The 15,764-nt window shown below is 37.1% G+C and overlaps 1 protein-coding gene across 5 annotated transcripts in view; it reads left to right on the top strand.

The window, feature by feature from the left end:
• The window catches only part of CFAP54 (cilia and flagella associated protein 54), a 226,279-nt gene that overhangs the window by 63,749 nt on the left and 146,766 nt on the right, over positions 1-15,764 (top strand). For all 5 annotated transcript variants that reach the window (XM_054696113.1, XM_054696112.1, XM_054696111.1 and 2 more), the window contains exons 23-26: positions 5,464-5,600; positions 7,942-8,089; positions 9,669-9,824; positions 11,771-11,893. In XM_054696113.1, the coding sequence (XP_054552088.1) occupies positions 5,464-5,600; positions 7,942-8,089; positions 9,669-9,824; positions 11,771-11,893 (564 nt within the window). The remainder of the gene's footprint in view (positions 1-5,463; positions 5,601-7,941; positions 8,090-9,668; positions 9,825-11,770; positions 11,894-15,764) is intronic.

Raw genomic sequence — 15,764 nt, 5'->3', positions numbered from 1 at the left:
ATAAAAAATGGGGAATGTCACTTATTAAAACACTACTGAGTGTCAGACATTTTAAAATTCATTATTCCATTTATTACAATGACTCAATGAAATGATAGTATGACTTTTATTTTTTATTTATTTTTTTTAAGATTTATTTATTTATGCATACAAGAGCTGAGGTGCAGGCCAGAGGTGTGGGGAGTGAGAGGATTCACCAGAGACAGAGTTGACTGAAATACACTGATTGGCTGAAATACACTGCTGAGGGGAGCAGTGGGGTGAGTCAGGAGAGGTCTGCTGCGCCATGTGGGTCACCTCCCTGGCCGGGGATCGAACTTGTGCTGCAGTGGCTGCGGATAGCTTCATAGTACTGCGTTTTAACCCCTTGCACCACTAGGGAAGCCCCCAATAGTATGACTTTTATAGCTGAGGAAATAGAGATTAATCTTTTCTCTACCAATTCCATCTTATTCCAAGAAAGGGTGTCTCAGGGAGGTTAAGTGATTTATACAAGGTTACTCTGGTAGCACATGTAAACTTGACACGTGAAGCAGCTCATGCGCTTCTCCTGCTCTGGCCAGGCTGTAAGGGTGTCATGTGTTCAACCTCTAATATATGCCAAGTTCTTTCAGAGCCTGCATCCCCCCATCTCTTCTCTGCGTGGGTTGGTGTTGCGCATCAGGTTTTGATAAGAACTGGCAGTTGAGTTTAATGCTTTGTCAGTTACCACAGTGGTGGCAGGAGAGAGGAAAATGAAGTTCATACATTTTTTTCTCACTTCATGTATGAATCCATTGAAACTCTTTGATTAATAGAGGTATTATTTTAGTCGATGACCATTTAAATTAAAAAAAAAGAAAACTTCCAGCTAAAACATAATCATCTCTCCATTTTTAAACTTCTTTGCAAGTTTCAGCTCTTCCTTCTCATTTTCTAACTGAATATTGCTACTAACTCTACTCATTTATTTATTATTTATTCAATGTTGATTTTGTTCCAGATCCTATGCTAGATGTCATTTCCTCCTTTCAACTGTCTTTGTACTGATCTCATTACCATAACAATAGCCCTTGTTTAGATGATTTTTGACTTACGGTTTTAGTTGAGACCCTGGATGCAAGTGAGAGAAATAGCCTGGTTTGCGGGGTTGAGACTGGGAGCTGGGAAGGCTGTGGGGTCCACACAGCTCTGGTCCTCAGACCTTTGAATCTATAACCTGCTTTCTTTTTCTCTCTCCAGTGATTGACTGTCTTTACTTTTCCATCTTTGGTGGAAAATGGCAGCTCCTGAATTTTTATCTATCCCTTAGTTTCAGCTACAGAGATCAGCTAGGTGGCTCATACTCTTGATTCCAAATTCCTGGATAAGCAATTCTGACTGGCTCACCCAATGTAATAAAGAGTTGGTTTTCATTGTTTTTTCTTTATTTATATATTTATTTATTTATTTTTTTGTGGGACCCTTGCCGGCGGCCGGGAACGAACTGGCGCTGCAGAGGCTGTGGGCAGCCTCTCAGCCCAGCGCTCAACCGCTGTGCCACCAGGGGAGACCTTTTTTTTTTTTTAAAGATTTATTTTATTCATACAAGTGCTGGGGTACAGGCCAGATGCGCGGGAGGTTGAGGGGATCCTCCAGAGACAGAGTGGGGAGCAGAACAGGCAGACGGACCGAAATACACTGCTGAGGGGACAGGAGAGGTCTGTGGCACCATCTGGGATTCTTGCCGGCCAGCGGGGATGGAATCCACGCTGCAGTGGCTGTGGACAACTTCACAGTGTGGCGCTCAACTGCCTGTGCCACCAGGGAGGCCCAGTCTTCATTCTTGATATTTGATCACATCCTTGTTTTTAAAGCTCATCCTTTTTTTCTTCCATTGGTTTTATACCTGGGCAAGCTTGATCAGGAGGTCTGTGAGCTTACCTTCACCTTTGGAGCCAGGAGGAAATTTAAAGCTTCCCGCTAGCAGGAAGTTTCCCAAGTCCAACTCCCAAGTCAATGATTAAGGCCCAACACATTCTTTCTGCATTGTCCAAGCCAGACCTGCTTGTGCCTGCCTATCTCTCCTTGGGAACCCTTGTATGAGCAATAAACTTTCTCTCAAATTCTCCTGGTGCATGGAGTGTAATCAGCCTCCACTTTAGAACCAAACTCTAGGTAGGGGGTTCATCTCACTTTGATGGGAGGCTATAAAACACCCAGCTGGAGTCGGGTACTCATTCCTGGACTAGTCAGCCACATGATAGTACAGTATAATTGCTAGGTGTCCTCTTCTGTGGGTAGAAGGAAGTCATCAGGAAAAGAGGATTTTAAAAATCATCAAACACATTTCTAGTGAGCACTTAGTCTGTGATGAATTTGCTCTAGGTTAATGATTCTAAAACTTAAGTGTGCACAAGAATGAGCTGCAATGCTGGTTAAACTATTGTGGGCCCCACTGCCAGACTTTATGATTCCGTAGATCTGGGGTGAAGCCCAAGAATTTTGCATTTCTTAACAATTTCAAGGCAGTGCTGATGCTGATGGTCAAGGCGCCACACTTTGACAACTACCATTCTAAACCAAATGAACAAAATGTCATTGTGGGAAATAGGTAAAAAGCAATGAACACAAGGGAATTACGTAGTATGTTGGAAAGTAAGTGCTATAAAATGAGATGTTAGTGTATGGTAAGAGGAACTGGAAATATAAAGTGGATAATGAAAAATAGGTTACAGAGTAAAATAGGGTGATCAGGGGAGACCTTACCCAGAATGTGAGTTTTGAGCAGAGACTTGGAGGAGGTGAGGGGAGAGGCTTTTGGAGGAAGAGCATTCTATAGAGGGAGGAAAGCTCTAAGATTTCCAGAATTGCATCTGGTATGTTTCATAAACACCAAGGGGCTCTGTCTGGAGCAGAGGAACTCATGGAGAATGAAAAGAAATTGGTCAGAGAAGTAAGAGGTGAGTGGGTGGATTGGGGATGCAGACCATGAAATTATTTCTAAACCATTGTAAAAATTTTGGATTTTACTTTGAGTGAAATAGGCAACCTTTGAAGGTTTTGAGTAGTGGGATGATATGACGTGAACTTTTACTTTCAAAGGATCGCCTTCAGTTGCTATGATGGGAACAGGCCTTAGGGAGTAAGAATGGAAGCAGATGAACGCATTTGTTACTGTAATCCTATGAGATTTGAGTGTTTCTTGGTCGGTATGACAGTAGTTTGAGGTGGTGAGAAGTGATCAGATTATGGTTGTGTTTTAAAGGTGCAGTTAACAAGTTAATGATGGAAATAATATAAAGAAAAAAGAGATAACTCTCAGATATTGAGTTGACCAACTGGATAGCTAAAGTTGACATCATCTAGGTTGGGGACATCTGTGTGTAGTGTAAATGAGGCACATTAGTATAAGATTGTTCCATATTTAGTGAGAATTATTGAGCAGTCTGATGTGTGTATTTGCAGTTTGGGAGAGTTTGGGAAGGCAGGAGAGGAATTTGAAAGTGGTCATGAGACAGTGAAAGCCATTGGGCTAAAATGAGAGTAGATGAAGAAAAGGAGAGGTTCAAAGTCTGAGCCCTGGGTCACTCCCTTATAAAGAGTTTGGGGAAAAGAAGAGCTTGCAAAGGCATCTGAAAAGAAATACAGTAAAAGAAAGCCAAGAGTGGAGTTCTGGAAGGTGAGTGAAGGCTGTATATCAAGGAGGACTGTACTGTACTTTCTTTTTCTTTTAGTGCTTCTTTCTTATTTTTATCCCTCTCCTTAACTCTACCTTGCATACAACTACTAGTTAACCACCTTTGAACCTGCTTGTATCAGAGTCTTCCTCTGTGAAGGTACACAGATGCCTTGATAAAGCTGTTTTTTCATGGCATTCTTTCTTGTTTTTGCAATGGTCACTAATTGAATAAATAATAATATTTTGGAAATGGTATATATTTTAAAAGAAAGAACATTCCATGATAGTTTCACTCACTCCCATAGACATCATCTGTTGTTATTCACCATGAAAAATCTTAAAATCATCTGATACTAATTTAGTTCAACTTCTTCATTTAACCGAAGTAGCTCAGGAAAGTGAGTCATTTACCTCTCAAAGTCTCAGCTCCACTATTTTAACTGAATGTTAGTTTCTGTACAAATTTCAACTCCATGTCGCAGTTTCCTCATCTGAAACAAGGAGGCTAATCAAGCTCTCTTCATACATCAGTCATTGAAGAGTCAGCACAATAATGACAAAAGGTGCTTAGTCTGGTACTTGGCATCTTTAAAGGCTTCCACCTGATTTTCATTCCCTCTGAAATCAGGTCCCACTTTACCTGCCTGATCATCCTCCCCATTTTTATTTACATTTTGACCTGTCCTTCCAGTCTTTGCTGAATGCATAGTGGTGGCTTCCAATATGGAACCTTTTCTCAGTTTCTGTCCAAACTGTGCCTGTCTGATTCTCCACCCAACCTTAGGGATCAACTCCAGCCCTTTCTCCTCCTTGAAGTCTTCATTTCTCCTTATTCAAGCCCTGTAATTATTATGTTATTCTTTGTAGTTTTTCTGTGATTTCATATCTATAACTTGAGTACAGTTCATGAAATATGAGATCACTTTAAGCTTTGAAGAATCTTTCTTAACAGAACTTAGCACACAGTAGAAACCTCATTAGAGTATGAGTACTGACTTGGCAGATTTAAAAAGTTCTGGCCCTCTAAGCTATTCCCTTGAGTGGAACATACTCTGGCAACATGTTATTTACATATTTCATTCAATCAATTTGTTTATACTTTATATCCTGCCTGGTTCCTTTAAAGACTGAAATAGCTCACCATTCATTTGGTGAGATTTCATATTGTTATTCATATTTAAATGGAAGGAGTTTTAGAAATATCATTAAAGAAATATATTCTACCAGGAGAAATAGGTAAGTCACTGTTTTTATCTTCTCTTAAGCTTCTAGGTTATACCAGTGAAGTCGCTATTTTGCCTGATGTTGAATGTATTAACCTCAAAACGGATCATGGCTTCTCGGAAGTGTCTCTATTTAATTCTTCACTCTTTTCAGCTGTGAACCTTTTGTTGCACAAAAACTCTGAAAGTGTCAGTCAGAACCTGAAAAGAATGAAGTATATTTCATATTTTGGTTTTGGGAAATCTGATTGTTTCTCTTGGAACAGATTGTTCATTATAACAGTGTCTGTAATAAATGGAGCGCGCTGCCGAGATAGATGGAAATGAAATTAATTTGGCTCAGATGTGATCTTTGTTTTGCTTATGAGAATTTGAAACATCCTTACAGAGTTTCAAATTTCCATGCAATTTAGAAATAAAAGAGATTTCAAAATGTGCCTGTCTCCCCTGCCAGTGGCCGTTGTTACCTGACTGTTGCACTGTAGAACACAATAGCACATGTGAAAAATTATAGATGAGATCAGCATGATAGGATCCTTCTTTAAAATAAACATATCACAAATGAAAACATTGCATAAGACTATGTGCTTTTTGTCATAGGGCGCCTATCAGATTGGCAATTATGAGTTGGCTAAGAAAGTTTTCTCACCAGTTTGGGATTATTTTGTTGCTTCACCACGTCATGATGAACAATCTGTGATCTCTTTAAGCAATATAATGACGATTACACAAAGAAGGTAATATTCTTTTAAAGGATCGATTTTCTTATTGAAAATATGGATGTTGTGTGTGAAACCTAGAATTAATTTCTTTTCAATTTCATCTTAAGATCTCCATAAGATCTCCTAAGACTATTTTTTTAATTGGGTATTGTTTATTGTTTATTTATTTTATTTACATATTTTATTTTATATAATTCTTACATCTTTTTTCATCTTTGCACAATGTATGCATTTTCATTTTGGTTATATTCCCCATACAATTGCTCCTCCCCCTAAGAAGTTGTTTAAAGGTTTGTAAGCATCCTCATTAGAGTCAGAAAAAACACTGTAGGCATATGGCTGCATTTGGCATATAAGGTAATGAAGGATGTGGAAAAAAACCCTGAATATTAACCAGCATAATTTCACATATACTAGAAAGCACAAACAGGCATTAAGGACTTTTGTAATAGAAAAAGATCAATTAGAGTTAAGGTCATTGTCTGATGGGTCAGAAGAAGAAAGAAGAAAGGTGGAAGCTAGAGATACGGATTGAAAATTGTCTGTTGAGGTCATCATTGAAATTTTGACAGTGAGATCTCCCCATAGATGAGTGTTTAGCAGAAAAGATGGAAGACTGGGGTGGAACCCTAAGAAAGGTGATTGAGAAGGAGCAATCCAGGAGGTGAAAGTCTGGGAAACTGCACTGCCAAGGGAAGTGAAAGTATCACCACAGAGGGACTGGCTAACAGCATTGGAAGAAAGTGCAATTAGTTGCTCAATTAAACGCTACAGAGAGCTAGGGCAGAATGAAACTAAGAGGAGACTTTTAGAGTTGACAATTGAGAGGCCACTGGTGAGTTCACGAGAGCCATTTTTGTGATTTCTGAAGACCAGAAATTTTTTGCAGTTGGATAAAGAATAAATGAAAATGGAGAATGATAACAAACAAAGACTCCTCATCTGAAGTTTGGTATAAAGGGATAAGGAAGCTGGGAAGAAATTTTAGGGAGAAGACAGGCTTAATGAAAGAATTTAGAAGGTGGAGAGTGGAGAGCCAGTGGAGGTGGAGAGACTAAGGATATAAGAACATGCAGGTGATGATGGCACAGTGACAGTAAGACGTTTGCTGTGGGCAATGTGACTAAGGTGACATGAGGGCTAAAGAGAACTGTTGTTGAGAAGTACTAATGACTCCACTGATGTCACAGGGAATGAATTTGTAGCAGGCTCCAGTTTCTTGTGGCTCAGGGCCATGTTTGATTAGACTTTGTATCCTAAGGCCTAAATAGTCTTGTTCACAGTAGGTGTTCAGCAGATGCTAGTTTGAATGAAGACAAGGATGAATGAGGAGAATGGACAAGCGATTGACAATTTTGGCTGATAGAAAAATTTTGGAGACAGAAAAATTGAACAGAAATATCACAATTGGACAGTGACATTTCTTCGAGGTAAAGCAAATGGACTGTTGCATAAGACAAAGGGTACAGAGTTGAAAGTACTGGAAAAGTCACTGTGGAAATGACTGACCAGCATCTGAGCTGGGCAGGGAAAGTAGGAAGCCAAGAGGATGCAGTCATCACACCTGTCAAGGTGCTGGCAGACATCCTGAGGACCAAGGAATGCTGAGTGTGAGTTGCAGGAGTGGGGGAGCTCCCATTCTCCTGGCAAAGACCATTTCAGAATTCAACATGTTGTTAAACAGATCACCTACAAGTGTGATTTACTGAAGTCAGAGCCTTTCTTACTTCAGGTATAGGAGAGGTATAGGTATAGGTATAGGAGAGGGTGAGAAAAATTTAGTGGGGGCGGGCTTGTTTCCAAGTATGCCTAAGGGCAAGGAAGGGAATATTGGAAGCAAAGAAGGAAGATTGTGGCTTTCTCTGTTTTGCCGATGGCTGACACTGTTGACTACAGTTTAGAAAAGATAATTAGAAATGTCCCAAGAGTTATTAATTTTCTGTCTTTCAACCTTTTCCCCCATGCTATTCTCTCCATGGCTGATTTTACTATTAATGACCCTCGTTTTCATTAAAATTCATTAATTAAAATACTGGCACTATTTTACAGGCTTCTGAATATACATAGTGATCTCATTATAGTGATAGAAAATAATTTTATATGTTAGAACCAGAACTCTCTACCAGTATTTACTTTCATGCATCTTAGACGGAACCTCAGCAACTTCATTTTCTTAATTGTTAAAGTTAGTCTTTAATATTAATTTAAAGACTACAAAAGAGACTATCCCACAAATTTTGCCTGCTCTCCTGGTATCATTATGTGGATAGTAAGAACAAGTTCATCTAAAAAGGTGAGTTCACATGCTAAATCATTTTGTATTTAGATCTGTAATACCATTTATTTGCTTTTGCAGATTATATCCAGATATTTTGGCAGAGACGTCTTCAATCCTCTTATACCTTTTTCTTAGAAATATTTTTGTAACAAGTGACATTAAAATTAAAGAAGAAAATCTTTTCTGTGACAATATTAAAGGCAATGAGATTTTCCCCTCTCAACAAGTAAGTGAATTAAAAATGACTGAAAATGTGCCAATTTACCTTTATTTGTTTCTTGACGTTTCAAGCTCATGTTCCTTGGGGATTGCACGTTCTTGTTTGTGTATGGACTGAGAGGCCATTAAATGAGCTGGTTTATTTGATATTCCTTGTAGGTTTCGAAGGCCTGAGTTGATTTTTTCCTTCTTTTCAATTTATCTTTTTTCCCCTTGTACAAAAGTAGTATAAATTTCAAGTATTTGAAAATGTATACTATATAAGGTGAAACCCATTGTAATTCATTGCCCCTGAGAATACTATGCTTTTGTTTTCACCTGATATCTCCAATTTGAAAAAAATATGCATAGACAAAAAACTGTTATGCATAGAGAAAATGTTATTGTAATTTATTATTATACAAAAATGGAATCATGATCTACTTACTATTCTGCAACTTGTCTTTTTAACATGTCTTAAATTTTATCCTGGATATATTTTCATTCTAGTATATATCACATTACCACTTTTTAAAAATTATAATATTGCATTCCTGTACAGATAAGAATTCAACCTTTTTCTGATAATTATTGATAGATTCTCAGGGTGCTTCTTTATAAATGTTGCTTGATATATATCTTCTGCTTTTAATAACAATCCTACATTATTTTTTTTCTATTCTAGCTTGAGGTTCATTCTTCCTCTCTCTCTTCCTTACCTTAGATATATGTAGACTTTTGCCTTAGGTTTTCATTTTACAGTTCTTTTCCTTACCCATCAATTAATTGACCAGCCAATAAATCATTACCGAAGGCTGTGCCAATATCTGAGGTATAAAAGTGAAAAAGCATGACCTTTGGCTGAAGACAAGTTCACAGCTTTGTAAAATCCAACCACTCACAGCCATAAGTCTGTTTATACCATCTATTCAGTTTTCTTTCAGTACCCAGTCTGAAAATAAAGACAATCTTTAAGTACTTCAGTGAATTCTAGAATGCCAGCCTTCCATTCTCATGACAATTTGCTATATAAAAATTTCTGGTTGCCACTTGTATAGAATATTATGTGTACATATGGACAAATGAAACCTTTCCCCAGGAAAGGGAAGGAGGAGTAAGATAGGAATCTTGTTCTTTGTGTCATTTAATCTAACTTTATATCTTTGGTCTACTGAGAATTTACCACTTTCTCACAAATCCAAAAGGAAAATGAGACTTGGTTAATCAAGTGGGGAGAATATTACAGGAATATTATAATTATTATTTGTTATAACTTCCTTTAAAAAAATAGATATTTTTCTAGCACTAAAGGACAGCCAAGAATGTATCTTAGCAATTAAAGAAAGTTTGGTTTCCTTCCCTTATTAGTGGTACTTGTATTATTTACAAAAATTTCTGAAGTTTAATTCTAAAACTGTATTAACCATAGATAGGATGATTGGGTAGTTGAAGTAGTTGTTAAATTTAGATTTTTTTCATACCAATATGCTGTTGTTAATTCACAAGGATCATATTTACTGCCCTATTGTCTTCTAAGATAAACATTAATTAAGCAGTTGGTATTCAATATGGTTAACAATACTGGTTTTTTTTTTTATTTTTTACAGATTGCTAGACTAATTGAATGTGAGAGAGTATTAGTGGCATTGGAACTTAGCAACTACCTGAATGATTCCAGTTATACCCTTCAAGCTGTGACTCAATGTTATGGGCTCCTTGCTCCTATAATCTATCACAATATTGTCTTGGTACCTGTTGTCCAGGTAAGGGTGCTCCTCCCTCCTTCCACCAGCCAAGGATATTTTTTACAAATGCAGTTCATCAATACATTTCCAAAAAAACAGACAGCAGTGTATCTCTTATGAAGTACAAATAGGTCAAGAATAAGTCTGAAATTTCATGAGTTCACTGAAAATCATTTTAATAATTTATATTATATGTCTGGGCTATCACAAAGACTTCAAATGTGTTTCTCTGAAAATGTTCAGTCCTGCTGCTGCCCATATTTAAATATTGACCATTCGCTTTGCTAGGTTTTTTTTTTTTTTAAGATTTATTTATTTATTTATACAAGCACTGGGTACGGTCAGAAGCGTGGAGGGTGAGAGAATTCACCAGAGCCAGAGCAGAGAGCAGAACAGGCAGAGTGACGAAGTACACTGCTGAGGGGAGCAGCGGGCAGCAGGACAGGTCTGTGCGCCATGTGGGACCCTTGCCTGGCGGCCGGGGAGCGAACTGGTGCTGCAGAGGCTGTGGACACCTTCGCAACCCAGTGCTCAACCACTGTGCCACCGGGGAGGCCCTGCTTTGCTAGGTTTTCAAAGCCATTTAAATGTTTATGTTCTTACAATATTAGAACAGCAATATTTATTCAGAGTGTATTATTAAAGTGAAGTGCACTTCTTCCAGAATCAAAAGGTGTCTGTCTTCATAGCATTGTCTTTTCTTTCTAGATAGGAGAGATGGCAGATACGAGACCTACTCTGGATAGGTGTGCCAGGATGCTCCAGATAGTTCATTAATGTGTCAGACCTTTGCATCTTTTTAGGACTTATTTCTACCCTTGGGAGACAAGTGTCTTATCCATGTTTTCAAAGTGCTTGCCATTTCTTGTTTATGAGGCCTGATTAACAATGTTACTGGCATAGAGTTGCAGCGTTCAGATCTTTTCACATCTTAGAAATGTCTAGGAAGTTTGGGCCCTTTCTTAAAGTATTATTTCAGAGGGTGGGATAATTATTGTTGCCTTGGGGCAAGATTGTATATTCTTGCCTGCTCAACATGAGTGGGAACTTCTGGTACTTCTTCCTAACAGGACAGAAAAGAAAACATTAGTCACATCAGCACTTGACTTTTACTGTGCTCTAGCAAAGATAACAGCTAGGAGCACCAGCTGAGATTGGTGGTCAATTGGTTGAGTCCAGGATAGTCTGCTGTCATATTCTAGAATACTACTGATTCAGGATGCCTTTAGCTACAACTTACAGAGTGGGTGATAGCTATGAGAAAAAGCTTTCAGCAAGGAATTTCTAATTAAATTATATCATTTAGAATAGGAAAAGAGTGGAGCAGAGAGAGATTCCAGAAATAGCCTCATGTATATGACAGAATTGTCATTCCAATTCAGTGGGAAGGGAATGGATATTTTTAGAAAATGGTGGTGAAGCACTGGATTAGTCATCTGAGAGAAGGTAGATTTGACCTTTATTTGTACTCTACAAAAAAAGTTCAAACTTATTAATGACTTAAATGTAAAACAAAGCAAAATTTTTATGAAAAATAACCCCAGGAGATTACATATGCAATCCGGGATTAGGAGAACCATTTCTAACCAAGACAGAACTCTTTAGAAACAAAAGGAGAAAACATATTTGATTATATTTATAGCATATTTTAAGCCTGGATGTGATCTTTAGTTGCTGGTATACATCCTACATTCTACCAGATCTATTGTAGATTTGTCAAAGTGTGCTTTATTTTACAGTCACTTATGCATTTATTTTATCCTCTCTGCTAGTTTTCAAGGAATGCATCTAAAAATTGAGTATATCAATTTTATGGGAGAGTATACTCCTTTATACATGTGATTTATCAATAATAATTTGTAACAGTAAAATTTGATGGCTTAAAACTTGCATGATTGGCATAGAATGTTTAATAATGAGTAAGAATGATAGTTTTTAACAAAAACCTTTGTGTTTGTTTTCAGATCTTGATAAAATGCATAGTGGCTTTGCAAGGACTTCCACATGTCGTCCACTCCAGGAAACATGTGGCGAATTTTGAAAGTTTACAGCACATGATAGCTTGTTGTATCTTCTATATAACAAAGGTATTTATCTCCTGTTTTGTTTACTATGATAAAATTCAGGAACGGTAATTATTTAGAAATACACTACCTTTAATCACAATAACTAGAGTACTTTGAAAATTACAACCCCAAAGCAGTTTGTATCAAAGGAAATGTAAAAGTGTAAACATGACTTAATAGCAATCTGTTATAGAACTTTTGGACAAATTTGTGGTGTTTTGATGTTTTGAGACAGCATTAGTATATTTTATAAGAATTACATATTGTCACACAGAACAAATTTATTTCAAAACCCAAGAACATCAATGATTTATAGTACTGCAATCTGTGTAGCTTCTTGTCAAGTTGTGATCTCAGGGGAAAAACTACAGGCAGACCTGAAGTGTCTTAACTCGAGGACCGAGTTAGGACAGTGGCTTAGAAGATGCCAAGAGATGAAGTGGCAGGGTAATGAATGCTGGATCATTGCATAAAGGAAATGTATGATAATCCCAGGAAATCAGAATATTAAGAACAATGTTAGGTCTGAAAGTAAGGGCACAGAGCGTAAGGATATTTCTGAGATTGGTGTGCTTGTTGTTGAACCAAACAAGTTGTAGAGGTGAAGTCAGACTATCAATTAAGAGTGATCTGTCTGGAATCTAAGCCAGGAAGAAGACATAGGCAGAAGTGTGGTCAGAGTACATACAAGATCAGTGTATTTACAATAACACACACAGAGCAAATTGGGTTTGGAATGTGAAAACATCTAAGGATGCTCTTTCCAAACAAGTGGAGAGAGTAATCGCATCGGCTGTGGATATGGTAGCCAGAGATTAGGCAGCAGAGTCTGAAGACCTAGATTAAGAGCCTCATGATGAGGGAAAAGGGAGGTTGGTGGGGAGCAGTTCAGGCATGCTGAAATTAAACAATGAGGGCAATCGGACTACAGGAAGAATGGTCACCAAACGATTAACATTGGCATCTGAATTTAGCTACTATAACAATGACTAAGAGGCAATTGGGATCATAGACAAGATTTAACTAACTCCTCTTTCAGTTGTTATAGTAGCTCAAACATATCAGTTGGTAAAGCCAGGGGGTATATCTTAGACCAGGGTTGGGGGTTGGTGGGAGAAGGAATTTTATGGGAACTCATTCACCTTGGAAATACGAAAGAACTAAGGAAAAGTGGGAGAGGGACTGCTTATTCTCCTTTTTGCTTAGCTTAAAGATCAGCATTGTATGTTTGTTCAAAGAGATTCACTGAATGCAGTGAGTTTCCTCAAAGAAGGGCCATATGTGCCTGACTGTTTGGTGTAGTTCTGGCAGGACCTTTCTGATTCGGCCAGGGTTCTGGAATACTTCTTCATAGTTGCCTGGATTGATTCATCACTTTAATCAGGACTTCTCTGGAGCTTTGGCTGCAGAAATGCCTCTACCCTCTACTTTAGTAAAGAGATCATGATTTGAGAACTTTATGGTCTGATCTCCAGAATAAAAAAGTATATTCCTTCTATCACTCATTTTCCACAACTGGAGAGACCTTTATGGCCTGGCTTGTACAGTTGCAGAGGCAGCATAAACCATTAGCAGAAAGAGGACCTAGAAGTACAAGGGGGAAGAGCAAGTAACATCCTACAATAATGTTATTTGCTCTCATTATTTTGGAAATTATGACTTAAGAAAGGAAAGCTTTCAATGTGATACAATTAGGTGATCAAAACCAAAATCAAAAATACCTCCTGTAACTAAACAAATTTCATTTTTGATTAAACAGATGAAACATGAAGAGTATGTTATTTCTTAAGTTGATATGGAAGCTCAAAAAATATTTTGTAACATAGAACAGAATTACCTAGAGATAAATCCAGAAGGTAGATGAAGAAGTCATAGAATGACATAAAAGAAGCTCTGGAGGTAGAAAAAGAAACAAATGAAGAAGTAACAGGCTCCCCGGGTCATAGACAGGATTAATGTAGTAAGGTATGTGTGATAGACACATGTTGATAAAATTCCTAAAGTCCAAGCATAAGGGCAATCTTAAAATTTTGAGAACCACAAGACAGGTAATATGCAATGGAGAGAATCAATTTTCTTCAAACTTTTTACTGGCAATATTCAAAGTTAAAATACTGGCACAACAATTGTAGAATCCTGAGGGAAAATGTTCATGGTCCACAAATTAATAACCAGAAAAGATCTCATTTGTCAGGCAAACTAAACATCTTCAGAAGTATAGGCATTTAAAAAGTATTCTGCCCATGTACTTATTTGAGGAAAACACTTGAGGAAATACTCTATCAAATGACAATTGATTCAGAACAGAAATCCCAAGACAGGGAAAGACAATAAGGAGAGGAAGAATGGTAGCAATGAATCTTGCAATATATGTATTATTAAAATTAAATAGATATTATAATGATGTGACTAGGACTTTGTAATATAAATGCTAAGTAGGGATTCTTAAAATCAAAGAGTCATCTTGGAAAGAAAAACTTCATAGTAACCTAGAACTAAAATTTCCATTCTGTCTGGGGTTAAGGGAGGTGAGCAGGTAGAGATTTTTAGTGCATGGTTGTACATTTTAAAAATGCACATTATATAAATGCATTGATTTCTTTTGATATGATACATATATTGAAAGATAACTCAGGAGAAATGTAACCATGAACAGAACTTTAAAGCACAGTAGGACTTCTCAATTATCTGGAAGGAAAAATGAGCAGAAAAAGGGGAAATTGTCTATTTCAGCAAAAGTGAGAAAGAAAAGGAGATTGTATTTAAGGTGGGAGGGATAAAATATATTCACCAAGTGGATGAACTCAGAAGACAGAGACTGTTAGATGGGCCAAAAAGTCAGATTCCAATGTATATTATACCAAGAAACACTTGTAAAACAAAGTGACAAACAATGGTTGAAAAATAAATGGGCAGGTAAAGGTAATGGGAAAAATGCAAACAAAAAAGGAACTATTGTTATGTCAGAAAAAGCAGAATTCAGGACCCAAGACATTAGGCAGGATAGAGAGAAGCATTATAGAATGTTCTTCAACATTGTCAGATGGCTCCTCTCTCCTCTGTTCCTGGATGGCTCTTAGCACAGTCTCATCATCAAGTTATAAAAGATTAAGTCTGAATAAAACCATGAATTTTTTACAAAAGCAAATTCAGGGAGAAAAAAACCAATATAACTATATAAAAATGCTACAAAAGCGTTTGATAACACCTAGCAAGCTTTCCCAGTAAAATTTCTAAATAAGTCAGGGATGGAAGAAAGCTATTTGGCATTTGCCAACACTTTATAGTAAACATCATGCTAAATGCTGAATTTCTGAAGATGTTTCCTTAGAAATCAAGCACAGGAAGCAGATGCTGGCTAAATAATGCGGTTCAGTATATTTAGAGGTTCTCTCATGCAATTGATAAAGGTATGAAATCATCTATAAAGCATAATTTATCTGCAATTTTAGAGGTCTCAAAAACCCATAAGGATCAAGTAAAAATTACTAGAATTTGAAAGAGAAATTATAAAGTGAGTCACAGTTTGTAACAGTTACGAACTGATTTAAAAAATATACTTAGCGTTAGAAATGGAGAGGGGAAAACATAACACTTAAAACACACAATGTTTTAAATTTAACAAAGTATTAAGGGCCTAAAGAAATGAATTGTGAAATCTTACTGAAGGACACAAAATAAGATCTGAACATATGCAGGTCACACCACATCATTAGTAGGAAGACCTGCTGTCATAGAAATATAAATCCTTCCAAAAATACTACTTAAATGCAATGCAGTTCTAATCAGAGTCCCAATGGGGTGTCTCTGAAACTGATTAGAATAATTTAAAAGTCCTCAATAGATATTAAAATTTACGATGAAGCTACATCAATGAAAAATGGTATTAACA

This window comes from Talpa occidentalis, unplaced genomic scaffold (assembly GCF_014898055.3).
Source record: "Talpa occidentalis isolate TD23 unplaced genomic scaffold, MPIMG_talOcc4v2.1 talOcc4.16, whole genome shotgun sequence".
NCBI lineage: Eukaryota > Metazoa > Chordata > Mammalia > Eulipotyphla > Talpidae > Talpa > Talpa occidentalis.
Note: the sequence above shows the minus strand (reverse complement) of the source record. Positions and strands in the feature narration are given on the sequence as shown.